This window comes from Ctenopharyngodon idella, chromosome 2 (assembly GCF_019924925.1).
Source record: "Ctenopharyngodon idella isolate HZGC_01 chromosome 2, HZGC01, whole genome shotgun sequence".
NCBI lineage: Eukaryota > Metazoa > Chordata > Actinopteri > Cypriniformes > Xenocyprididae > Ctenopharyngodon > Ctenopharyngodon idella.
Window position 1 is genome coordinate 26,947,035 of NC_067221.1, and position 27,083 is coordinate 26,974,117.

At 45.4% G+C, this 27,083-nt stretch overlaps 1 protein-coding gene across 1 annotated transcript in view; it reads left to right on the forward strand.

Moving 5' to 3' along the window:
- Window positions 1-7,418: 7,418 nt before the first annotated feature.
- Window positions 7,419-27,083, forward strand: part of LOC127503399 (sialoadhesin-like) — a 200,278-nt gene continuing 180,613 nt past the window's right edge. The window contains exons 1-5 of the mRNA XM_051877118.1: window positions 7,419-7,750; window positions 8,000-8,069; window positions 21,786-22,130; window positions 22,221-22,469; window positions 22,548-22,805. Of these exons, the coding sequence (XP_051733078.1) occupies window positions 7,736-7,750; window positions 8,000-8,069; window positions 21,786-22,130; window positions 22,221-22,469; window positions 22,548-22,805 (937 nt within the window). The 5' untranslated portion in view covers window positions 7,419-7,735. The remainder of the gene's footprint in view (window positions 7,751-7,999; window positions 8,070-21,785; window positions 22,131-22,220; window positions 22,470-22,547; window positions 22,806-27,083) is intronic.

Below are 27,083 nucleotides of genomic sequence, written 5' to 3' on the forward strand. Positions count from 1 at the left end.
TCCAGCTGTTCCTTATATGTACATTTAACTTTTCCGGCCTCTTATTGCTACCTGTCCCAACTTTTTTGGAATGTGTAGCTCTCATGAAATCCAAAATGAGCCAATATTTGGCATGACATTTCAAAATGTCTCACTTTCAACATTTGATATGTTATCTATATTCTATTGTGAATAAAATATAAGATTTGTAAATTATTGCATTCCTTTTTTATTCACAATTTGTACAGTGTCCCAACTTTTTTTGGAATCAGGTTTGTACCAACAGTACTAATGGACAAATAAAATAGATTAAACTTATGTTTATTTTATGTAGATTTATTTATTTACGTTATTTTCATTCATGTAATGTAAGCAGTGTTGACAACAGTGAATTCTACATAATAGCACACATACATCACTCATACATAATCCATCACTCATAAGCCATAATACTTAAAGAAGATGTTCCTGTCAGATGTTAAATAAACATTTAATAAGCACCTTTAAGATGTGGTTTAGAATATGTAAATCCACTTCGGAGAATTAAGTTATGTGTGTTTACTAGAGCTCCCCTGTTATCATAATAAATCGTGTTTTTACTGTAAAATCACAACTATAGTGTCTAGCATCTTTACACATTCAGCGGTTTACTCTACAGTAGTTCAACAAATGCTATTTTATTACAAGGAACCGTGTTTTTAGTTCCCTTTCAGTCGGTCACGTTCGACGTACGTCAGTAGTGACCGACGAATTGGGATATCGCTAGAGAGCCCTATCAGCTTCGAGTGAACTACAACAGGCCAATGGAGTTGGCGTGCGATATTTGCATAATGCGCACCGCCCCCGCCAGGTGGTATAAATAGGGGAGCAGATGCAATCGCACTCTGTCTTTCGCTTCGGAGCCATCTAGTGTGTTTCCAGCCTTCAGACTTCAGTGAATTCTTCAAGCCAAAAAAAAAGGAAAATTTCTTTTTCTTGTGTTGGTGCAACGGCACTCCAGCGAGGTCGCGAGCTTCCGAGGAGCCTGAGCTTAAAGCTCTCAACTGCTGTTTTTACAGCATTCAATTTCCATTTCCCAGCATTGTGGTCTGTTGCGATTTGGGCCGGTTCCTCCGTTGTGTTCGGGGAGTGGTGTACCCGAACACATCGTGACACTCCCTGTGTGCTTCAGCACAAGAGAGCTGAATTTTTCCCCTCCTAAAAGAGCTTCACAGACGAACCCTGCGTCTTTTTCAAGATGTCATTTCGTCTGTGCGTTACTGGATGCGGTCGTTCATTGGTCCCCGCTGACGGCCACAATCGCTGCATCACGTGCCTGGGCGTTCAGCACGCTGAAGCAGCTTTTGTGGATAGTTCATGTTCTCACTGTGGGAACATGACTATTGCAGTGTTGAGATCGAGACTCTCGTTCCTTGGTTCTCAGGGAGCGGGGGTCCCCTCCCCTATGCCCCGTGCCGCCGTTTTCTCTGGCTTCGGCCGGGGTGACGGTGCGCCGGCGTGTAGGCAGGGTGATCTGAGGATCACGGTCAGGGCTTCCCCGCCGAGCTCCGCTCCGCGGGCCCCTGTCCCCTCTACCTCACTGCAACCGGTGGTGTTACCGATTGAGCGTGCTGGTCCCTCTACGGAGCGACCAGCCGTTTCTTTCGGAGCACCGGCGGATGACTGCATGTCGATCGCGGCATCGGAAGGTGAGCCAGAGTCCTCGGGAGATGAAGACTCGGCTGCGTTACCTCCCTCCGGGACCGTAGCGTTGTCCGAGCCTGATCCTGAGTTGACGGCTATGCTTTCCCGGGCTGCCGAGAAGATCGGGCTCGTCTGGAACCCTCCACCGTGTCCCGAACCTTCTCGGCTCGATGATTGGTACCTCGGGGCGGCCCGCGCTGGTCCCCAGCGCCCCGCCCCGATGCCATTCTTCCCGGAGGTGCATGATGAGGTGACCAGGTCCTGGCGGACGCCCTATAGCGTTCGTGCGAGACCTGGTCCCTCGTCCGCCTTCACCAACCTGGATGGCGGGGAGGCTAGGGGATATACGCGGATTCCCCCAGTCGAGAGGTCTGTTGCGATGCAACTGTGTCCAACGGCCTCTGGCTGGCGCGGTGAGCCGCGTCTCCCATCCCGGGCCTGTAAATTCTCGTCAGGCTTGACAGAGAAAGCTTACAGAGCCTGCGGACAGGCTGCCTCTGCCTTGCATGCCATGGCCCTTTTGCAAGTTCATCAGGCAAAAGCGTTGATGGAAATGCCCCAGGGAGGTCTTGACCAGCAGCTGCTTGGGGAGCTGCGTGCCGCCACGGACCTCGCCCTCCGGGCGACTAAGGTGACGGCACGTTCTGTTGGTCAGGCGATGGCCACGCTTGTGGTCCAGCAACGCCACCTTTGGCTGACCCTTGCTGATATGAGGGATACCGACAAATATCGGTTCCTGGACTCCCCCATATCACAGGTCGGCCTTTTCGGCGACGCGGTAGAGAGCTTCGCCCAGCAGTTCTCTGCCGCCCAGAAGCAGGCTGAGGCTATCAAACACGTCCTGCCCCGGCGGTCCGCTGCTGCCTCCACCCCGCCGCCGGCAGCACAGCCTCAGCCCGCTCGTCGCCGAGGGCGCCCGCCTGCGTCGTCCTCCGCCCCTGCTAAGTTGGCAAAGCAGCAGCCTACACCAGCCAAACAGCAGGGTGCCGGTCGCGGACGCGGCGCCCAGCCCGCTCAGGCCAAGCCAGGTGGCAAGAGGTCGAGGAAGACGCGACCCTGAGACGGGCGACCTGGAGGGGAAGGTTCCTGCTCTTCGGGAGAGGACTCCATCGTCTCTCCCACCCCCGGAGGAGGGCCGGGGGGAATTTGTGAAATTGTCTGTCCCGCCGCTGGCTCTCCGGAGTCCAGCGGTACCCACTTCATCACAAAAAGAGCAGTTTCCCAATCCTCCAGGTCACAAGAGACTGTGGCTGTCAGCGCGCGAGGCTCCGCCTTGCCACTCGCAGCCCACTCTCACTTCGCCAGCAGGTCCCAGTGTGATGGTCGAGGCCGCCCCCCAGCCGTCTCCCATTCACACTGTCACCTCGCAGAGTCTGACCCCACTTCGGGCCGCTGCGCCGTCCGAGTCGGGTTCCAGCACTCTGCTTCGCTGCCCCACCCCCGGTGCGTCTGTGGTGCCTTTGGTCCCGCTGGCTCGGTGTCTGGAAGCCTGGATAGCGCTCCCCAGCCCGTCCCGCTGGCTCATTCGCACTATCAGACTCGGCTATGCGATTCAGTTCGCCCGGCGTCCCCCGGTCTTCAGGGGTGTCCACTACACTCAGGTGTCCCTGGACAATGCTCCTGTTCTCCGGGCGGAGATTGCTGTCCTCCTGGCGAAGGATGCAATCGAGCCGGTCCCTCCAGCCGATATGAAGTCAGGGTTCTACAGCCCCTACTTCATTGTACCAAAGAAGGGCGGTGGGCTACGGCCAATCCTGGATCTGCGTGTCCTGAACCGGTCCCTTCACAGGCTGCCGTTCAAGATGCTTACGCAGAAGCGCATTTTCGAATGCGTCCGTCCCCAGGATTGGTTTGCAGCGATCGACCTGAAGGACGCGTACTTTCATGTCTCGATTCTGCCTCGTCACAGACCCTTCCTACGGTTTGCGTTCGAGGGTCGGGCATATCAGTACAAAGTCCTACCCTTCGGGCTGGCCCTGTCGCCCCGCGTCTTCACGAAGGTTGCGGAGGCGGCCATTGTTCCGCTCAAGGAACAGGGCGTTCGCATCCTCAACTACCTCGACGACTGGCTCATCCTGGCCAGCTCGCGGGAGCAGTTGTGCGAACACAGGGACATGGTGTTAGCTCACCTCAGTCGGTTGGGTCTTCGGGTCAACTGGGACAAGAGCAAACTCTCCCCCGGGCAGAGGATCTCTTATCTCGGTATGGAACTGGATTCGGTCGCCCGGACTGCGCGCCTCACCGAGGAGCACGTCCAGTCAGTGTTGACCTGCCTGAGTACGCTCAAGCGCAGGACAGCGGCCCCACTGAAACTCTTTCAGAGGCTCCTGGGGCATATGGCATCCGCAGCCGCAGTCACGCCGCTCGGATTGCTTCATATGAGGCCGCTTCAACACTGGCTCCGCGGCCGGATCCCGAGATGGGCGTGGCAGCGCGGTACGTTCCGTGTTCCCGTGACACCGAACTGCCGTCGCACCCTCACCAAGTGGTCGGACCCTTCGTTCCTGCGGGCTGGAGTTCCCCTCGAACAAGTGTCCAGGCATGCTGTGGTCCACACAGATGCCTCTGCCACAGGGTGGGGGGCCACGTACAACGGGCATGCAGCGTCGGGTCTGTGGACGGGGCCCCAACTGCATTGGCATATCAATTGCCTCGAGTTGCTAGCAGTACGTCTTGCACTGGGCCGCTTCCAGGAGCTGTTGACAGACAAGCACGTACTGGTCCGCTCGGACAGCACTGCGGCCGTTGCGTACATCAACCATCAGGGTGGTCTACGCTCCCGCCGTATGTCGCAACTCGCCCGCCATCTCTTGCTATGGAGTCAGAAGCATCTGAGGTCGCTTCGTGCCATTCACGTCCCAGGCGTGCTCAACCGTGCAGCCGACGAGCTCTCACGGCAGCCTCCGCTTCCGGGCGAATGGCGGCTCCATCCCCAGGTGGTCCAGCTGATCTGGCAGCGCTTCGGCGAGGCACAGATAGATCTGTTCGCCTCCCCGGAGACTGCCCACTGCCAGTTGTTCTATTCCCTGACCGGCGGCACGCTCGGCACGGATGCCCTGGCAATCAGCTGGCCCCAGGGCCTACGCAAATATGCGTTTCCCCCAGTGAGCCTTCTCGCACAGCTCCTGTGCAAAGTCAGGGAGGACGAGGAGCAGGTCTTGTTAGTGGCTCCATATTGGCCCACTCGGACCTGGTTCTCGGACCTCACGCTCCTCGCGACAGCACCTCCCTGGCCCATTCCTCTGAGGAAGGACCTCCTGACTCAGAGACGGGGCACCCTCTGGCACCCGCGTCCCGACCTGTGGAAACTCCATGTGTGGTCCCTGGACGGGACGCGGAGGTTCTGAGTGATCTCCCGCAAGCGGTCGCAGACACCATCACTTCCGCTAGAGCTCCTTCTACGAGGAACCTCTATGCGCTGAAGTGGAACCTATTCGTCGAATGGTGTTCCTCTCAACCAGAGCGAGAGGACCCCCGATCATGTTCGGTCAGAACCGTGCTTTCCTTTCTGCAAGAGGGCCTGGAGCGAAGGCTGTCTCCCTCCACCCTCAAGGTGTATGTTGCCGCTATCGCCGCACATCACTATGCAGTTGATGGTAAATCGCTAGGGAAGCACGATCTGATCGTCAGGTTCTTGAGGGGGGCGAGGAGACTGAATCCTCCCCAGCCCCCCTCTGTACCCTCTTGGGATCTGACCCTGGTTCTTACATCTCTCCGGGGTCGTCCCTTCGAGCCTTTGCAATCAGTCGAGTTAAAAGTACTGTCCCTAAAGACCGTCCTCCTGGTTGCATTGGCCTCGCTCAAGAGGGTAGGGGACCTGCACGCATTTTCGGTTGACGAATCGTGCCTGGAATTCGGGCCCGGTGACTCTCACGTTATCCTGAGACCCCGGCCTGGATATGTGCCCAAGGTTCCTACCACTCCCTTTCGAGATCAGGTAGTGAACCTGCAAGCGCTGCCTTCGGAGGAGGCAGACCCAGCCCTAGCTTTGCTCTGTCCCGTCCGCGCGCTGCGCCTGTACGTGGACAGAACGCGAAGCTTCAGGACCTCAGATCAGCTCTTTGTCTGTTACGGAGGCCAGCAGAAGGGAAAGGCTGTCTCCAAGCAGAGGATGGCCCACTGGATAGTGGACGCCATCGCCCTGGCGTACGAGTCCCAGGGCGTGCCTTGCCCGTTCAGGTTGAGAGCCCACTCCACCAGAGGAGTGGCCTCTTCCTGGGCGCTGGCGCACGGCGCCTCGCTGACAGATATCTGTAGAGCTGCGGGCTGGGCGACACCTAACACGTTCGCTAGATTCTATAGCCTTCGTGTAGAACCGGTATCTTCCCGTGTACTCGCTTCCACCAGCCGGTAGACGCGAAGAGCCCGTTCTAGTGTCGGCTTGCAATGCCACTCCCGCCCCCTGGGCCGGATACGTGCATCCTTTTTACTCCAGTCGAGTTCCCCGCTTGGCGAGCCCTGTCGAGTTCCTCCGCCTCCCCCTTCGGCTCGGACATTGCGGAGTGTCTGATGCCAGGCCAAACCTCCGTCACCGACGTTGACGTTTGGCTGGGTTCCACATGTCGTGACCCCTCCACGTGAGCGGTCCCATGTGTGTATTTGTCCACGGTCAACTCCCTACGGCGAGCCCGTGTCTTTCCCTAGCAGAGCCAGCTCTGCTGTCACCTGTCAGATGAGTCTCCCCCTACCCAGGTGGAGCCATCCCAGGGACTCCATATGCGTACTGCCCACGGCCAGTCCATATGTGTACTCTCCACGTAAATTCCTCCCATACAGGTGGGTAGTGGTCTCCGCAGCGTCCCCTACGGGTTCGCTTCCCCAGTGTAGTCTAGTTTACTTAGTGGGTATATCGGAACAGCAGTAGACTCTCTCGGCGTAAGCTCGCCCCCTCCCCGTCCCACTGGTGCGCCGGGTGGCTAGAGCTTGCGCTGGGCACTGGAAGGGGTTCATACTGTGGCGCTTTATTTGGGATCCCAATTCGTCGGTCACTACTGACGTACGTCGAACGTGACCGACTGAAAGGGAACGTCTCGGTTACGTATGTAACCCTCGTTCCCTGAAGGAGGGAACGGAGACGTACGTCCCGTCGCCACAGTTGCTGTACCCTCGCTGTAGTGCGGACTAGATTGTCTCCTCAGCGAAAAACAGAGTGCGATTGCATCTGCTCCCCTATTTATACCACCTGGCGGGGGCGGTGCGCATTATGCAAATATCGCACGCCAACTCCATTGGCCTGTTGTAGTTCACTCGAAGCTGATAGGGCTCTCTAGCGATATCCCAATTCGTCGGTCACTACTGACGTACGTCTCCGTTCCCTCCTTCAGGGAACGAGGGTTACATACGTAACCGAGACGTTTTCAATACTCACATTTTAAAGCATCCGCGCCGCTTTTCTCCTCCGTGTTCAATTATGACGTATCCTCTCCCGTGGCCTCCTGGGATAGAAAAGTATCGATCGAGGAAAACTTCAGAATCTGGGCGGAAGCAGTAGGCCATCTGGGAACTTCTCGACTACTCATTTATGATTACTGAGGTTTCTGACATACTTAATTGCTCGCCTACTGCTTTTTTATTATGTAGTAGAGAGTAGGCGGTTTCGGACACACTTTAAGTAGACGCACGTCCGAATCTCACGAGAATTAGTACGTCACCCAGGTAATTTTCGCCTACTCTTTTTGCTTCGGACATACTTATTCACTCGCCTACTGCTTTTCCCCTACTGAATAGTAGAGAAGTAGGCGGTTTTGGACACAACCTATGTCTTTCTGAGTGCAAAAACGTCAACTAACCTTTACAATAGGTGTGAAATATCCAGCAGAACATCTGGTTACTCAATCCTGTTCTCTAAACGTCTTCAAAGTAAATGTTTTTTTTTTTTAATTAACTTAAAGAAAAAGATCATTATGTTTCTTTAATTAGGTTTAGTTCAGTGATGTTGTTCTCATGTTGAGGGAGGGACACTGATATTTCCAGCACTGGTCATTAATAAACAGTGTTAACCACAGAAAGTCCTTCACTGTGAAGATAAAGTGCTTGAGTTAAAACAGTCAGTCATTTGGTTGCTGTTGATCTGATGAGCTTCAACACGGTAAGACAAACACATTTATACTTAAATAAAAACTGATGATTATTTCTATAGATGAAGCTCATATAACACATGATTCCTGACATGAGAAATATCTTCTGTACATCTAATGATCAGTTCATTTACACACACTGATGTTGAGCATTAATAATCTTCAGATGTTCAAAGATCTTACTAACACTAAGAGCTGTTTAGAGTGATGAACATACACTGTTTATGAGTATATGAGTGATGATTTATGGTGTATTATAGATATATTTTATGCTGATGTTGGTCAGAATGGCTCCTGCTCTTCCTCTGATCTTTCTGCTCATGATTCACGGTGAGTCTCTGTTTCTTTCACATTAGAAACAATCTGTTTTTATTTAATCTTATTTCAAAGACTCCATAATGAGTGATTAATGAGCAGTTTTCTGTTTTGTTGATGTATTTCCTTTTGAAACAGGAAGTTAGGCTGTGTAGCACCAGATCATCAATATTTTTGGCTGTTTTTTTATGAACATGAACTAAAAGCTGTGAAACACATTTATTTGTCATTTGTTGTATTATTTAATAGAGCAGCATGTTGTCTGTTGCTGATTTCTTTGCACTGTTTTCACACGTCTGTCTCTTTTCATTTCTGCTTTTCTGCAACACTCTCCTTCAAAGCTGATGAAGTAAATCACACTGAGATCCTTTAATAGATTTTAAGAAGATTAGCCTGTATTTATTTATTTTTTTTCTGAAATAAGGCATCGTTTTCATGTAATGAAAGTATTCATATGCATTCCTAAGTTTTCATGGTCTGATGTAACTGATATTTTCTTAGTCTTATTTTTCATACATTTCATTTTTTTTTTTCAGAGTGCATCATGTTGTTCTTGGCTGATTTCTTGGTTCTCTCTTCACTCCTCTGACTCTGTACATTTATTTCTGCTTTTCTGAAACACTCTCCATAAAAACTGATGAAGTGATTCACACTGAGATCATTTATCACTCAATAGATTCTGAGAAGATGAGCTTATATTTCCTGTAATGAGTCACTGTTTTCAAATATTAATAAAATATTGTCATGTTTTCATGGTCCAACTGATAAAACAACATTTTCATCTTGATGAATTCTGTGTTTCAGGGGTTTCTAGTGCTGATTGGGGTGTGAGTTACAGTCCTTCACACATCTGTGCACTAAAGGACTCATCAGTGATAATGAGCTGCACTTATACATACCCTACTGGATATCAGATCATGAGAGTGTTCTGGACCAAAGGCCCTGTAAAAATGGGTGAAGAGTATCCAGATCTGTCTGAGGACCCTGAGTACAGACAGAGGTTTCAGTATCTGGAAGATAAACAGCAGAACTGCACCATCAGTGCAGACACTGAAGGATTCACACGAGTACTATTTCAGATTCATCACTGATAAATCTGATGGTAAATGGATTGGTGTTCCAGGAGTGACTCTTACTGTCACAGGTGACTTTCATGAGGTTTCTCTCTTCTTCTGTGCATTATGTTGGATAATAATCAGTGTATGACAGCAGCACTAGATATAATGTGTGTGTTGTGTTCAGATCTTCAGGTGGAGTCTCCTGAGAGAGTGACAGAGGGAGATTCAGTCCGTCTGACATGTAAAAGCAGCTGCACTCTGACTGACAGAGCAACATTCATCTGGTACAGAAACTCACAGCCATTAACTGAGAGAAGAGACAGAAACAATGAACTCCTGCTGCAGTCAGTCAGAAGAGAGGATGCAGGCAGATATAGCTGTGCTGTACACGGACACAATCACATCTCTCCTGCTGTTGAGCTCAATGTCATGTGTGAGTACAGATTCATTTGTTCTTTTCAAAATGTATTGAGTTTATGTTTGGAACTACACTTTCATTTGTCTGTTTTAGATCCTCCAAAGAACATCTCAGTGTTGATAAACGGATCTGGTGAAATAGTGCCAGGAGATTCAGTGACTCTGAACTGCAGCAGTGATTCAAACCCTCCTGCAGAAATCAGCTGGTTTAAAGGAGGAACGTTTGTAGGATCTGGAAGAATCTACAACATCTCAAAGATCAGCTTTGATGACAGTGGAGAATACAAGTGCAGATCCATCAATGAACATGGAGAGAAATACTCTGATACTGTGACTCTAAACGTCATGTGTGAGTTAATGATGATTCAAAGTAATGGATTAACAATCGCAAAACATTAATATACACTTTCTTTCATCTATTTTAGACCCTCCCAGGAACGTCTCAGTGTTGATATCCGGATCTGGTGAAATAGTGTCAGGAGATTCAGTGACTCTGATCTGCAGCAGTGATTCAAACCCTCCTGCTCTGAACTTCAGCTGGTTTAAGGAGAATGAAAGCTCAGCTGTTGGATCTGGACAGAGTTTCAGTGCACTACAGAGTGGACGCTTCTACTGTCAGGCTCACAATCAACATGGATCTCAGAGATCAGACGCTGTAACTGTCACAGGTGAAGCTTTTATTAACACACTCCTGTATCTTCACATCATTCATCAGTTTGGAGAGTTAATCATGATGATCTTCCTCTTTCAGTTCATCACGGTGGTGGTAGGAATGTGATTGTGATCGCAGCGACATCTGGAGGATTATTCATCATCATCGTCATCATCATCATCATCCTGTTTATAATGTGAGCTCAATTTAAAATTAAATAAATAAATAAAAATCTGCAGTGATTGTATATGTTCAGTTTTGGTTTAATGTAGAAGGAAATGGCTCCTTTATGTTTGATTATTAATAATTTTTAAAAAAATAGTACACATATTTATTATTAATTTGAAATATTAAAAGGATTAGTCCACTTTCAAATAAAAAATTCCTGATAATTTACTCACTCCCCATGTCATCCAAGATGTCCATGACCTTCTTTCTTCAGTCGAAAAGAAATGAAGGTTTTTGATGAAAACATTCCAGGATTTTTCTCCTTATAGTGGACTGCAATGGCCTCCAAACGGTTGAAGGTCAAAATTATAGTTTCAGTGCAGCTTCAAAGGGCTTTAAACGATACCAGACGAGGAATAAGGGTCTTATCTAATGAAACGATCTGTCATTTTCACTGGTGCCACGTTCGTTCCGTAAGTAGAATAAGGAAGGTGTAGGACATTCAGCGTAAGCTTTTTGAAGAATACGGAAGGCAGAATGGCGAAGCACTTGCAAGGCGATCATTTGTGCCTATAAAGCATATACATTTGTATTTTTTTTTTTAAGAAAATGGCCGATGGTTTGGCTAGATAAGACCCTTATTCCTCGTCTGGTGTCGTTTAAAGCCCTTTGAAGCTGCACTGAAACTGTAATTTTGACCTTCAACCGTTTGGGGTCAATTGAAGTCCATTTTAAGGACAATAATCGTGGAATGTTTTCATCAAAAACCTTAATTTCTTATTGACTGAAAAAAGAAGAACATGGACATCTTGGATGACATGGGGGTGAGTAAATAATCAGGAAATTTTTATTTGAAAGTTGATTAATCCTTTAATGTCTGTCATTATAACAGAAAGAAACGCAGGAGTGATAAAACTGAAGATCTCACAGTGACACAGGTAAATCATCCAGACACACGACTTTACAGAAGCAGAAAATCAATCGATCAGCCGTTATCTGTGTTTCAGACTGTAACTGTACTGATGGGAAACTAACATTATCAATGTCTTTATTAAAGCGCCTCTACTATGCTACTTGAAAGGTTCCTAATTTTGTTTAGTAGGTCTCCTACAACAGGTTTACATGCATCAAAGGTCAAAAAACACTCATTTTCTCATAATATACATTGCACATCATCACATTTTTCAATGATTCTCAAACGATTTGTCGGATGAATAAGTCAATTCAATTCAATTCAGATAGCTTTATTGGCATGACAAAAAAATACATTTTGTATTGTCAAAGCATTTAACCAATATAGGAAAAATATTTAGAACAACAAAACATCTGAGTAAAGCCTATGTAGAAAAAATAATAAACTAAATAAAAATAATTTTAGTAACAAAATAATAAAATAAATAATTATTTAAAAAAATAATAAATAAAGATTATAATACAGAAATCATGTAACAACTGAACTTAGAATTTGAACATTATATACATTATATACATGTGTGTAGATCTAATGGGGGTGTGTTTGCTGGCTGTTTGTTTATTTCTGGTTGTCCCTCAGGAGATGGCAAGATGCTACAAATCTTGCAGCTATGTTGGAACATTTGGTTTCTTTGCCAAGAATGTAACAGAGTTTTTGGGTTGGGCTACAGGTGTAAAATTGGGGAAATATTTTATTAATTTTGGGGTAGTAGTGGTCTCTGATTTCTTGGTATTTTGGGCATTCTGTGAGGAAGTGCAGCTCCGTCTCCGTCACTGCTAGGATGCAGTGCGAGCAGAGTCTGTCCTCACGGGAGAGCCAGGTCTGTCTCTCTAAATCCCTCCTTTCTGCAAGCCTGCTCTGCTCTGATTGACCAGAAGGTCCAGTCTGTTGTGATTGGTCTCCCACTTACAGCTCCGGAGGCTTCCTAAAGCACAGCGATTGTACACACTGTAAAGACAGTAACGATGGTATTGATTTTACCCTATCAATCCGAGCATGAGTCTGATGATGAAATATTGGAAGAATTAGTTATTCAACCCGATTTGAGCAGGACGTTTCTCAGTGATACGCTACTCAGTTTAACTTACAATATGTTGCAACTGTAATTCCTCTCCATCAGCATTAACAAGTGTATGTCCATCAACAAACCAATGTATATATTTCTAATATATTGCAGGTGCACATGTGGGAACTGTATTATTAACAGTATTAATGACAGTGCATACGTTAGCCGAGCACTAACATAAATGACTGATGTAACATTAAAGTTTGTAATACAAATCTTGCTCCATCCTTTATCATTACTCAAAGTAGTAAGAACGAAAGACAGTCTGTATTAATGGACACAGTTTTAGGTAATAGTGGCCCACAGCTGATTAGCAGAAGTATTTCACTGAGACAGTAATGAGTTCGCCGGAGACATGCACAATATAGCTAAAACACAAAACTATGTATTTTGAACACTCAGTATAAAATACACCAATAATTAATCACACTTACAGTTTGTGATTCTGAGGAGCAAGTTGGTCCAAATAAAGCAGGTTCTGTCCCATCTTTAACCACTGATTCTTCACAGCCTCACACATTGGAAGTGAAAATAAACCGAATTTCCTTTCACAGCAGAGTTTTGTCGACATGTTATCCACATGAACACGCTACAGCGTTTGGGGGTTCAAGCTTTTGCAGGATGTCCACGCAGAACGTAGATGAGCATTATGCTAATGTGTTAACTTGTGACGTATGAACTTTGCAAAGATTCAAATTACAAACGACTCGTTTAAGCGGTTCAGAGTCGACTCTTTCTTTTGAGAGACAATAACTTTATTTATGATGCACTTTCAGCTGTATAACTTTGCAGACTGTTTACATTCACATACAGCTACACACTGTATGAAAGGTCATTTTCAAAAATCCAAATTAGGGGCACTTTAACACAATCCAGCAAAAACTTTCACAAACTGATATTTTCCTCTCTTTAGACCAATGCATATCAAACTCTGTGTGAAGCGCGCTCATGTGGTATTACACATGAAGAAAATTTTATATAAAGAAGATTTATTTTAAATAATTGAATTTTTAATAAGAAAAATAATATTTTGATGTAGATGGTTGTGACGGCGTCCCATGAAAAAAACCCTTTACTCTGAATATTGTCAGGGATCTTTTTTCTTGTATTTTTTATAGTGTTTCTATAAAAAATGTGTATATTCCTAAATTTATTATTGACCGTATTTTTAATATTATATATTTATTATTGTAATATTTTGTGATGTAAGTCCTTCTGTCTCTCCTGTAGGTCTCTGATCCCAATGAAGACACATATACAGCTCTTGATCTCAAGTCCATGACCTCTGACCTGTATGACACAATCACAGTAAGTGAGACGTCACAGTCAGATGATCCATCACAGATGATCACATGACCGATCTCTCTCTCTCTTTCACACAGACGGTTCATCCCAGAGCTCCTGAAGACTCCTGCAGGACTCTCGATCCTCAGAGCTTTTCTAAACATGAGAATCCATCAGTGAGTGTCTGAACCTGCAGCTCTTCTCAATATAATCAATAAAACTCTCTTCAGCACTAGTGTGATTGTTTTGTGGATCTTGTGAAAGGTTTTATAATGTTGTTGATGAACTTCAGTCAGTCTTTCTTCATCTTGTTGTTTGTTCAGATCAACAGGAAGATGTTGCAGTAAGAGGCGGAGCATGAAGGAATTAATCCTGAGCTCTGTGGGCGGAGCCACGGATGATTGACAGGGATCATCAGTTCTGAGTCACTAAAGATGTTTATTTCTTTATAGTTGAAGAAACATGAAACTGTTGCCAGATCGATTACAGAATAAACCATCTAAATGCTGATCAACTAAATCAAATTAACAAAAATTAAACCACAACCATATTTTCATGTTTTTCCTCAAAACAATTTATGAAAACCCACAAAAAACATATTCTCCTACATCTTTGACTTACACAAAGTCTGCTATAGGCTACAGTATCTGGCAACATGGGTTAAAAACGTAGCTAGTGTAAATGTTACAAAGAAGAATCTGAAAATGAATTTCATCTACAAACACTTGATTTTAAATCATAATCGATCATTTTACCCTGAAACACTGAACAAAATCATAATTGTGCACATTCACAAAGGACAATGTTTCATTTATGGTCTCAAAGTGCTCAATCAGCTTCTGTTATTCTGTCTTTTGTGTTTCTGTAACTTGATCAGTTTTATTTGTGATCATCTCATTTGTTCAAACTCTCAAACTACCACCAGAGGTCACCATCTCCTGCTACTGACATCAACCTTGATGAGCGTCACCTGTCAATCACAATCATTCATTCATGACTGGGCACTTAATCTGGACTGAAAGACTGCTGGACTCTGGCGTACTGTGTTATTGTTATGATATGACAATGATGACAATTGTTATTGTTCTTTCAAGCAATTAATAATAATAATAATAAAATCACAATTATTCATCTTCAAGTGTATGTTGTTTTATCCTGTACTGTGTTCAAACTCCTTCATATGTTTGTATTTTAATTCTGAACTCATCCATTCCTGCGTCTCTAGTTTCTTCAGTCCCTGTTCGCTTTAACAGCGGCTCTTTACATCATTTTTTTAATGTTTTCTCTTGTATTTCTCGCTTCAGGCCGCATTACTAACGGAAGCGAAGGACGTCGCGTCATTTGAAGATCAATTCTGATTGGTCAGTTTGGTAATGAGAGGAGTTAATGCTGTCAGCCTCCTCTGGCATTTGTTAAGTAATTAAAAGTCGTCTGGGCTTCAAAATATGTGTCTAAATTCTGCACTTTAGTAAGTAAATCATCTATCTGATCACCTGCTTGCCTCTCACGGACGTCACTGTTGTGCAGAAGCATTAATCACGTGACACAGGAATGAAAGATGTCCAGTAGGGGGCGACAGACAAAAGAGGAAAGAGTTTCTCTTTCTGAGTGCAAAAAGGTCAACTAACCTTCACAATAGGTGTGAAATATCCAGCAGAACATCTGGTTACTCAATCCTGTTCTCTAAACGTCTTCATAGTAAATGTATTTAAATTAACTTAATGAAAAAGATAATTTTGTTTCTTTCATTAGGTTTAGTTCAGTGATGTTGTTCTCATGTTGAGGGAGGGACTCTGATATTTCCAGCACTGGTCATTAATAAACAGTGTTAACCACAGAAAGTCCTTCACTGTGAAGATAAAGTGCTTGAGTTAAAACAGTCAGTCATTTGGTTGCTGTTGATCTGATGAGCTTCAACACGGTAAGACAAACACATTCATACTTAAAAACTGATGATTATTTCTATAGATGAAGCTCATATAACACATGATTCCTGACATGAGAAATATCTTCTGTACATCTAATGATCAGTTCATTTACACACACTGATGTTGAGCATTAATAATCTTCAGATGTTCAAAGATCTTACTAACACTAAGAGCTGTTTAGAGTGATGAACATACACTGTTTATGAGTATATGAGTGATGATTTATGCTGTATTATAGATATATTTTATGCTGATGTTGGTCAGAATGGCTCCTCGTCTTCCTCTGATCTTTCTGCTCATGATTCACGGTGAGTCTCTGTTTCTGTCACAGACACGCCAGGCTCTACACTCACCCAATCACATCGCACTCCCTCTCCTGAGTACTGACAAGCCACACCTGACGCTCATTCACGATCATCACCACAGCCACATATAAGTCACGCCAGTTCACTCAGTCACTGTCCGGTCTCGTTAACACATGCTAGTGTTTACTTACCCCCAGGACTCCCTACTCGACTACTTACCTATCTCCAGCGTCTTCAGTGATTCCCAGTGTCTCCTCGTCTCCTGTGCTTCTCCTGTGTGTTCGTCTGCTCCTCGTCTCCCGGTATCCACGCTCCCTAGAGAACACAGACAAGTATCAGTTTCCAGTTCATCGGCTCATCGACCCATTCATCTGCCATCACTCACCTGCACTCTTCTCACGCTCTGCTTACCTGAAAATAAACCTGTTAATCCTTACCTGTGTCTCCGCTCCCTTCTGTCCTGTAACAGAAGACCGGACCAACACCGTCCAGGTACAGCATGAGCACCCCGGATCCCATTCAAGAGCTGGTCGATGCACTTCGTCGCACTTTCACCAGCACCTCCATGACAACGCCACCAGCGAACACTTCCGCATCCACCGCCACAGCTCCTTCACCTCCCGTGGTCGCCAGTCCCATGGCCAAACCGGCGCCCTTCTCTGGTCTGGCGGAGGATTGCAACGGTTTTCTCCTGCAATGTTCGCTGGTCCTGGAGATGCAACCGCACTTATACCCAGACGATCGTTCAAAAGTGGCTTTCATAATCTCTCAGCTTCACGGGAAAGCACTGCGATGGGCTGAACCTCTCTGGAGCCTAAACAACCCCGTTGTTTCATCCTTGTCAAGTTTTACAACCCACTTCAAGGAAGTTTTTGGAAAACCCGCCTGGGACTCGTCGATTGGTGAGAGATTATGCAATTTAAAGCAAGGTGCACTAACTGTGTCTGATTATGCCCTCCAGTTTCGTACCCTCGCTGCTGCTAGTGGCTGGAATGAGCAGGCCTTAATAACCACTTATCGTCAAGGCCTCGATCCCCGTGTGCGGTTGCATCTCGCTGCATACGAGGATTCCATCGGGCTCGAGAAATTCATTCAGCTGTCTATCAGATTCGCCACTCGTATGCAGCTGTGCTTAGAAGAGCACCAGGGCCAGCCGCTATTCCCCTCCATTTCCCGCCAGCCAGAGTCCGTCAGCTCCCCAGAACCAGCTAACGATAACATGCAAATTGAGCACTCGCGTCTTTCCGCAGCTGAGCGACAGAGGAGGCTGACCCAGAATCTCTGTTTGTATTGTGGTGGTGCCGGGCATTATATCGCTGAATGCCCTTTACGTCCTGCCCGATTTTTGGTGAGTGCTGTCCTGCCCACTCTAAATAAAATGAAACCACTCACAATCGTAGTAACACTTACTGCTGCTAAACTTTGTCTTCCAGCCAGTGCGCTCCTCGATTCTGGGTCAGCTGGAAACTTCATCTCCGGAGCCCTCTGTCGCCAGCTGCGTCTCAAGACCACCCCAACGCCGAAGATCTACCAGATCCACGCGATAACAGGAAAACCTTTACGGAAGGTACGTTACAGCGTGGGACCTCTCCGTCTCCAAGTGGGAGTGCTTCACACCGAGGAGATACAGCTGCTGGTTCTGGAGGAGTCTACATCTGACGTGATCCTAGGGCGCCCATGGCTTGAGCAGCACAACCCCACCATCTCCTGGAGGACAGGAGAGATCCTGAAGTGGGGTAACCAATGTTTCCAGGACTGCTTTCCCGAACTCCCAGCTTCCAGTTCTCCAAGTTCCCATGAAATCCAAGTCGGGGCTACCACAGTGGAAAGCCCTCTCGAGAAACGTTCCACGGACATCCCAGCCTGTTACTCCCACTTCAGAGATGTCTTCTGTCCGAAGCAGGCCTCCAAGCTGCCCCCTCACCGGCCATGGGACTGTGCCATAGACCTCATCCCAGGTGAGCCAGTGCCCAGAGGGAAGATATACTCCCTATCCGTCCCGGAGGAGAAAGCCATGGAGGAGTACATCGACGAGGCTCTCAAGCAAGGTTACATCCGACCGTCCACTTCCCCTGCTGCTTCTAGTTTTTTCTTCGTGGCCAAGAAGGACGGAGGCTTGCGGCCTTGCATTGACTATCGAGCACTCAACCAAATCACCATAAAATTCCGTTACCCCCTTCCTCTCGTCCCAGCAGCCCTGGAACATCTACGCGGCGCCACTGTGTTCACCAAGCTGGACCTCCGCAGCGCGTACAACCTCATCAGAATACGTGAGGGGGACGAGTGGAAGACCGCCTTCGTGACACCTACCGGCCACTATGAATATCTTGTTATGCCGTATGGCCTGGTCAACGCCCCCTCCGTATTCCAAGACTTCATGCATGAGGTGCTCCGGGAGTTCCTGCACCGGTCTGTCCTGGTCTACATTGACGACATTTTGATCTACTCCCGGAGCCTGGCCGAACATCGCCGACACGTTACGGAGGTCCTCCAACGCCTGAGAGATTACCACCTCTTACTGAAAGCCGAGAAGTGCACCTTCCATCAGCCTTCCGTGCAATTCCTCGGCTACAATATCGACCACAGTGGCGTCCGCATGGACGAGAGGAAGGTCACAGCTGTAAAAGAATGGCCCATTCCCTCCACTATTAAAGAGTTACAAAGATTCCTAGGATTTGCCAATTTCTACCGCCGTTTCATCCAGCACTACAGTTCCATCACCGGTCCACTCACCAACCTCCTCCGTGGTAAGCCCAAGTCTCTGTCCTGGACCCCAGCAGCCACCCAAGCCTTTGAGGCCCTCAAAACCGCCTTCACGACCGCTCCCCTCCTGGTTCACCCTGACCCTGAGCTCCCCTTCATCGTCGAAGTCGACGCCTCAACCACCGGAGTGGGAGCGGTCTTATCCCAGCAGCAGGGGAATCCCAGCAGACTCCATCCATGCGCTTTCTTCTCCAGGAAGCTCAACCCGGCGGAAGTCAATTATGACATCGGCAATCGCGAACTCCTCGCCATCAAGCTTGCCCTAGAGGAATGGAGGCATTGGCTTGAGGGAGCCAAACACCCTTTTGTTGTTTTAACTGATCACAAGAACCTAGGATACTTACGTGAAGCCAAGAGACTAAACCCCCGCCAGGCCAGATGGGCTCTGTTCTTCACGAGATTTAATTTCACCATCTCCTACCGTCCCGGATCAAAGAATGTGAAAGCCGATGCCCTATCTCGTATCCACAGCCTCGACGAGAGCAACGAGGATCCAGAGCCCATCATCCCCGAAAGACTCATAGTAAGTCCCATATCCTGGTCGGAAGAGACGCTCCCCGAGTCCAATGCCTCCACTAGCATTCCGCCGGGTTGTCCCCCCGGATTGAAGTATGTACCCCGGTCACGACGCACACCCCTCATCCATTCAACCCATACTTCACTGGGCACTGGCCACCCCGGGGTCAACGAAACCCTCTCGCTGTTAAAACAGCGCTTCTGGTGGCCCAACATGACATCCAACGTCAGAAGGTACGTGCAAGGGTGTAGGGAATGTGCCGTCTCCAAGAGTCCACGCCATCTTCCCTCCGGAAAACTCCAGCCTCTGCCCGTTCCCACTCGTCCCTGGTCACACCTAGGAGTGGATTTCATCACCGACCTTCCTGTCTCCGAAGGATGCACATGTGTGCTAGTAATCGTCGACCGCTTTTCCAAGTCCTGCCGTTTAATTCCCCTGCCTGGACTCCCCACTGCCATGGAAACGGCAGAACTATTATTTAACCATGTATTTCGCTACTTTGGTTTACCTGAAGACATTGTATCAGACCGTGGATCCCAATTCACCTCCCGAGTCTGGAAGGCCTTCTTCAAACTCCTAGGTGTGACCATAAGTCTCTCCTCCGGATACCATCCACAGACGAACGGGCAGACGGAGAGGAAGATACAGGAGATCGGCCGTTTCCTGCGTACCTTCTGTCACGGCCACCAGGACTCCTGGAACCAGTTCCTGGGCTGGGCCGAGTACGCCCAGAATTCTCTTCGTCAACCCACTACAGGCCTTACACCTTTCCAATGCGTGCTCGGCTATCAGCCCCCGCTTTTCCCCTGGGATGGGGAACCATCAGACGTTCCGGCGGTGGATTACTGGTTCCGGGAGAGCGAGAGGGTCTGGGACTCAGCACATCTGCAACTCCAGCGAGCCCTACGCAGGCGCAGGTTGACAGCCGACCTTCGACGCTCCCACGCACCCAACTTCCAACCAGGGCAGAAGGTTTGGCTGTCAACCCGGGACATCAAGCTGCGCCTACCCTGTAAAAAGCTGAGTCCTAGATTCGTTGGCCCCTTCACCATCATCCGGCAAGTCAACCCCGTCACCTATCACCTGCAACTCCCTCCTGAGTATCGCATTCACCCAGTTTTCCATGTGTCACTCCTGAAGCCTCACCATCCCTCTGTTCTTCCCTCCACAGAGCCTGGCGACCCCGAAGATCCCCCTCCTCCACTCATCGCTGAAGACGGAGTGGCCTACCAGGTGAAAGATATCCTGGACTCCCGACGTCGTGGTGGGTCCCTTGAATACCTGGTCGACTGGGAAGGCTATGGCCCCGAAGAACGCTCATGGGTCCCGAGGAATGATATCCTAGATCCCAGCCTCCTTGACGACTTCCACGCCAGACACCCCAGCAAGCCAGGCCCCCGAGGCAGAGGTCGACCACCACGACGTCGGGGTCCGCGGTCCTCAGGAGCGGACCGTGGAGGGGGGGGTAATGTCACAGACACGCCAGGCTCTACACTCACCCAATCACATCGCACTCCCTCTCCTGAGTACTGACAAGCCACACCTGACGCTCATTCACGATCATCACCACAGCCACATATAAGTCACGCCAGTTCACTCAGTCACTGTCCGGTCTCGTTAACACATGCTAGTGTTTACTTACCCCCAGGACTCCCTACTCGACTACTTACCTATCTCCAGCGTCTTCAGTGATTCCCAGTGTCTCCTCGTCTCCTGTGCTTCTCCTGTGTGTTCGTCTGCTCCTCGTCTCCCGGTATCCACGCTCCCTAGAGAACACAGACAAGTATCAGTTTCCAGTTCATCGGCTCATCGACCCATTCATCTGCCATCACTCACCTGCACTCTTCTCACGCTCTGCTTACCTGAAAATAAACCTGTTAATCCTTACCTGTGTCTCCGCTCCCTTCTGTCCTGTAACAGTTTCATTCACATTAGAAATAATCTGTTTTTATTTAATTTTATTTCAAAGACTCCATAATGAGTCTTTACAGTTAGGCTGTGTAGCACCAGATCATCAATATTTCTGGTTGTTTTTTATAAACATGAACTAAAAGCTGTAAAACACATTTATTTGTCATTTGTTGTATTATTTAATAGAGCAGCATGTTGTCTGTTGCTGATGTTGCACTGTTTTCACACGTCTGTCTCTTTTCATTTCTGCTTTTCTGCAACACCTTCCTTCAAAGCTGATGAAGTAAATCACACTGAGATCCTTTAATAGATTTTAAGAAGATTAGCCTGTATTTTTTTTTTCTGAAATAAGGCATCGTTTTCATGTAATAAAAGTATTCATATGCATTCCTAGGTTTTCATGGTCTGATGTAACTGATATTTTCTTAGTCTTATTTTTCATACATTTCATTTTTTTCAGAGTGCATCATGTTGTTCTTGGCTGATTTATTTCTGCTTTTCTGAAACACTCTCCATAAAAACTGATGAAGTAAATCACACCGATCATTTATCACTCAATAGATTGTGAGAAGATGAGCTTATATTTCCTGTAATGAGTCACTGTTTTCAAATATTAATAAAATATTGTCATGTTTTCATGGTCAAACTGATAAAACAACATTTTCATCTTGATGAATTCTGTGTTTCAGGGGTTTCTAGTGCTCATTGGGGTGTGAGTTACAGTCCTTCACACATCTGTGCACTAAAGGACTCATCAGTGATAATGAGCTGCACTTATACATACCCTACTGGATATCAGATCAAGAAAGTGTTCTGGACCAAAGACACTGTAAAAGAGGGTGTAGAGCCTCCAGATCTGTCTGAGGACCCTGAATACAGTCAGAGGCTTGATCTGGGAGATAAACAGCAGAACTGCACCATCAGACTGAGTCATGTGACACTGAAGGATTCACAAATGTACTATTTCAGATTCACCACTGATAAACCTGATGGTAAATGGACTGGTAAACCAGGTGTGAATCTTACTGTCACAGGTGACTTTCATGAGGTTTCTCTCTTCTTCTGTGCATTATGTTGAATAATAATCAGTGTATGCCAAAATCAAATGTGTGTGTTGTGTTCAGATCTTCAGGTGGAGTCTCCTGAGAGAGTGACAGAGGGAGATTCAGTCCGTCTGACATGTAAAAGCAGCTGCACTCTGACTGACAGAGCAACATTCATCTGGTACAGAAACTCACAGCCATTAACTGAGAGAAGAGACAGAAACAATGAACTCCTGCTGCAGTCAGTCAGAAGAGAGGATGCAGGCAGATATAGCTGTGCTGTACACGGACACAATCACATCTCTCCTGCTGTTGAGCTCAATGTCATGTGTGAGTACAGATTCATTTGTTCTTTTCAAAATGTATTGAGTTTATGTTTGGAACTACACTTTCATTTGTCTGTTTTAGATCCTCCAAAGAACGTTTCAGTGTTGATAACTGGATCTGGTGAAATAGTGTCAGGAGATTCAGTGACTCTGATCTGCAGCAGTGATTCAAACCCTCCTGCTCTGAACTTCAGCTGGTTTAAAGGAGGAACGTTTGTAGGATCTGGAAGAATCTACAGCATCTCAAAGATCAGCTCTGATGACAGTGGAGAATACGAGTGCAGATCCATCAATGAACATGGAGTGAAATACTCTGATGCTGTGACTTTAAACGTCATGTGTGAGTTAATGATCATCTGCACATTGTTCACATGCAAATCCACAATTTTCCAACATTTTCAATTGTATCCGTTTTAGATCCTCCCAGGAACGTCTCAGTGTTGATAAATGGATCAGGTGAAATAGTGTCAGGAGATTCAGTGACTCTGATCTGCAGCAGTGATTCAAACCCTCCTGCTCTGAACTTCAGCTGGTTTAAGGAGAATGAAAGCTCAGCTGTTGGATCTGGACAGAGTTTCAGTGCACTACAGAGTGGACGCTTCTACTGTCAGGCTCACAATCAACATGGATCTCAGAGATCAGACGCTGTAACTGTCACAGGTGAAGCTTTTATTAACACACTCCTGTATCTTCACATCATTCATCAGTTTGGAGAGAGTTAATCATGATGATCTTCCTCTTTCAGTTCATCATGGTGCTGGTAGGAATGTGATTGTGATCGCAGCGACATCTGGAGGATTATTCATCATCATCATCCTGTTTATAATGTGAGCTCAATTTAAAAATAAATAAATAAATAAAAAAAATCTGCAGTGATTGTATATGTTCAGTTTTGGTTTAATGTAGAAGGAAATGGCTCCTTTGTGTTTGATTATTAATAATTTTTAAAAATAGTACACATATTTATTATTAATTTGAAATATTAAAAGGATTAGTCCACTTTCGGTTGAAGGTCAAAATGACAGTTTCAGTGCAGCTTCAAAGGGCTTTAAATGATACCAGACGAGGAATAAGGGTCTTATCTATTCTACTTACGGAACGAACACGGCACCAGTGAAAATGACAGATCATTTCATTAGATAAGACCCTTATTCCTCGTCTGGTATCATTTAAAGCCCTTTGAAGCTGCACTGAAACTAATTTTGACCTTCAACCGTTTAGAGTCCATTGAAGTCCATTATAAGGAGAAAAATCCTGGAATGTTTTCATCAAAAACCTTCATTTCTTTTCGACTGAAGAAAGAAGAACATGGACATCTTGGATGACATGGGGGTGAGTAAATTACCAGGAAATTTTTATTTGAAAGTTGATTAATCCTTTAATGTCTGTCATTATAACAGAAAGAAACGCAGGAGTGATAAAACTGAAGATCTCACAGTGACACAGGTAAATCATCCAGACACACGACTTTACAGAAGCAGAAAATCAATCGATCAGCCATTATCTGTGTTTCAGACTGTAACTGTACTGATGGGAGACTAAAATTATCAATGTCTTTATTAAAGCGCCTCTATTATGCTACTTGAAAGGTTCCTAATTTTGTTTAGTAGGTCTCCTACAACAGGTTTACATGCATCAAAGGTCAAAAAACACTCATTTTATCATAATATACATTGCACATCATCACATTTTTCAATGATTCTCAAACGACTCGTCGGATGAATCAGTCTCTCTAAATCCCTCCTTTCTGCAAGCCTGCTCTGCTCTGATTGGCCGGAAGGTCCAGTCTGTTGAGATTGGTCTCCCACTTACAGCTCCGGAGGCTTCCTAAAGCACAGCGATTGTACACACTGTAAAGACAGTAACGATGGTATTGATTTTACCCTATCAATCCGAGCATGAGTCTGATGATGAAATATTGGAAGAATTAGTTATTCAACCCGATTTGAGCAGGACGTTTCTCAGTGATACGCTACTCAGTTTGACTTACAATATGTTGCAACTGTAATTCCTCTCCATCAGCATTAACAAGTGTATGTCCATCAACAAACCAATGTATATATTTCTAATATATTGCGGTGCACATGTGGGAACTGTATTATTAACAGTATTAATGACAGTGCATACGTTAGCCGAGCACTAACATAAATGACTGCTGTAACATTAAAGTTTGTAATACAAATCTTGCTCCATCCTTTATCATTACTCAAAGTAGTAAGAACGAAAGACAGTCTGTATTAATGGACACAGTTTTAGGTAATAGTGGCCCACAGCTGATTAGCAGAAGTATTTCACTGAGACAGTAATGAGTTCGCCGGAGACATGCACAATATAGCTAAAACACAAAACTATGTATTTTGAACACTCAGTATAAAATACATCAATAATTAATCACACTTACAGTTTGTGATTCTGAGGAGCAAGTTGGTCCAAATAAAGCAGGTTCTGTCCCATCTTTAACCACTGATTCTTCACAGCCTCACACTTTGGAAGTGAAAATAAACCGAATTTCCTTTCACAGCAGAGTTTTGTCGACATGTTATCCACATGAACAAGCTACAGCGTTTGGCGGTTCAAGCTTTTGCAGGATGTCCACGCAGAACGTAGATGAGCATTATGCTAATGTGTTAACTTGTGACGTATGAACTTCGCGAAGATTCAAATTACAAACGACTTGTTTCAGCGGTTCAGAGTCGACTCTTTCTTTTGAGAGACAATAACTTTATTTATGATGCACTTTCAGCTGTATAACTTTGCAGACTGTTTACATTCACATACAGCTACACACTGTATGAAAGGTCATTTTCAAAAATCCAAATTAGGGGCTCTTTAACACAATCCAGCAAAAACTTTCACAAACTGATATTTTCCTCTCTTTAGACCAATGCATATCAAACTCTTTATGAAGCGCGCTCATGTGGTATTACACATGAAGAAAATTTTATATAAAGAAGATTTATTTTAAATAATTTAATTTTTAACAAGAAAAATAATATTTTGACGTAGATGGTTGTCTAATCATTTGATAATCATTAGCACTTACATCAGCAGTGTATTTCACATAAAATACTGATTCTTATTCTTCTTCAGTACATTGATCTTATTCCATCTGATGTGGAACTTCATCTGAAAAGTTTGAGATAATCTGCTCTAGACTGAGAATCTAGACTTCAGATCAAACTGATTTGCATGTCTTAATGAATAATGACTTCTTTTCTTGTATTTCAGAATGATCTCTATTCTGATGCGTCACAGAGAGATTCAGTCCATGATGAGCCTCTTTCTGAACCGGATTCAGCCAATGACGCTCCGTATGCCAGTGTGAAACCAAAGAGATTCAGAGGAAAAACTCCTGAATCCAGAGATACTGAGGAGATCCAGTACGCAACTGTCCAACATCACAGAAAGAAAGAGACGAAGAGAGCAGAGGAGAATGAAAACCATTACGACAATATAAGAGTTCATCAGTCCGATGCTGCCGTGAGGTGAGAAAACCAACTTAACCAGCACCACATGTTCTTGTTTCCTGTTTACACTTGTGGTCTTTGGGGTCAATGTGACCCCAAAAATGTATAGAGGGATTGTAAAAAGAAAAAAGAAAACATTTTTTAATACAAATGACATTTTTTTTTCCATTTACTTCTCATCTGTATGTTTATGCTGTGTTTTGGGGGATATGAATTAATTTTTTTCACCAATTTACTGCAAAAATCCTCAACTACACCATTAGCATGCATATGAAAGATTACATTTTTATGAAAAAAAAAATTAAATACGAGTTGTTTCTGGATATTGATCTAAGTGTTAGATGCAGAATTCTGCCATCTGCTGGTTAGAGAAAAGCTTGTAGGAATTACAGTTTTAGAAAAATAGGTGTAATTACCATATTCATCCAGCAGAGGCCCATAGAGACCCATTCATTTTTCTGGACTGCTCCTATAACAGCATTTGTCATAAATTTGTTGTGAATATATACATTGAAACATTATAAAATACATTAAATCAGTATTTTTGTCAAAGTATAGAATTTGTTATTGTTGTTTGAGGTCTTTTGAAGTGTCTTGTTTTTGCAATAATGTCAAATAAATTTGCAATAATTGGCATTAAAAGACAGGCTTACGGAAGCCCTAAAAGGCCTTGTTTTCTCATGATTACAACTTATTTTCTCACCATCTCGACGTAACAAAAGCTCTTTTTACAATGATTGTTTGATTCTGAAACAATGCACCCAGATTCTACTGTTGCTATAGTAACAAACACAACTTTCACGCGCATCTGATCGACGGATAAACCGTGAGCTCTTATGTTGTGGATATTTCAGCAAAATGTTTACTTTGCTTAATAATAAAGTCTACAATAAATAAATAAATATAAGCTAATCAATCACTGTTCAATCAATCATTTTATTTGTGTAATTAACATGTTTAAATTATTAACAGAGCATTCAACACCTCAAGCGCAGGCGGAGTGCCTTCAGAAGGATGCCAACACAGCTAACGGAATTTTGTTATAAGAACGTTCTCTAAATATTCAGTGTTGGTTCTGGGAATGTAAAAAAATTCCAGTTTTCTTGACGTTAGAGGAACGTTTTTTAAAAAAATTATAATGTTCCTCAAAC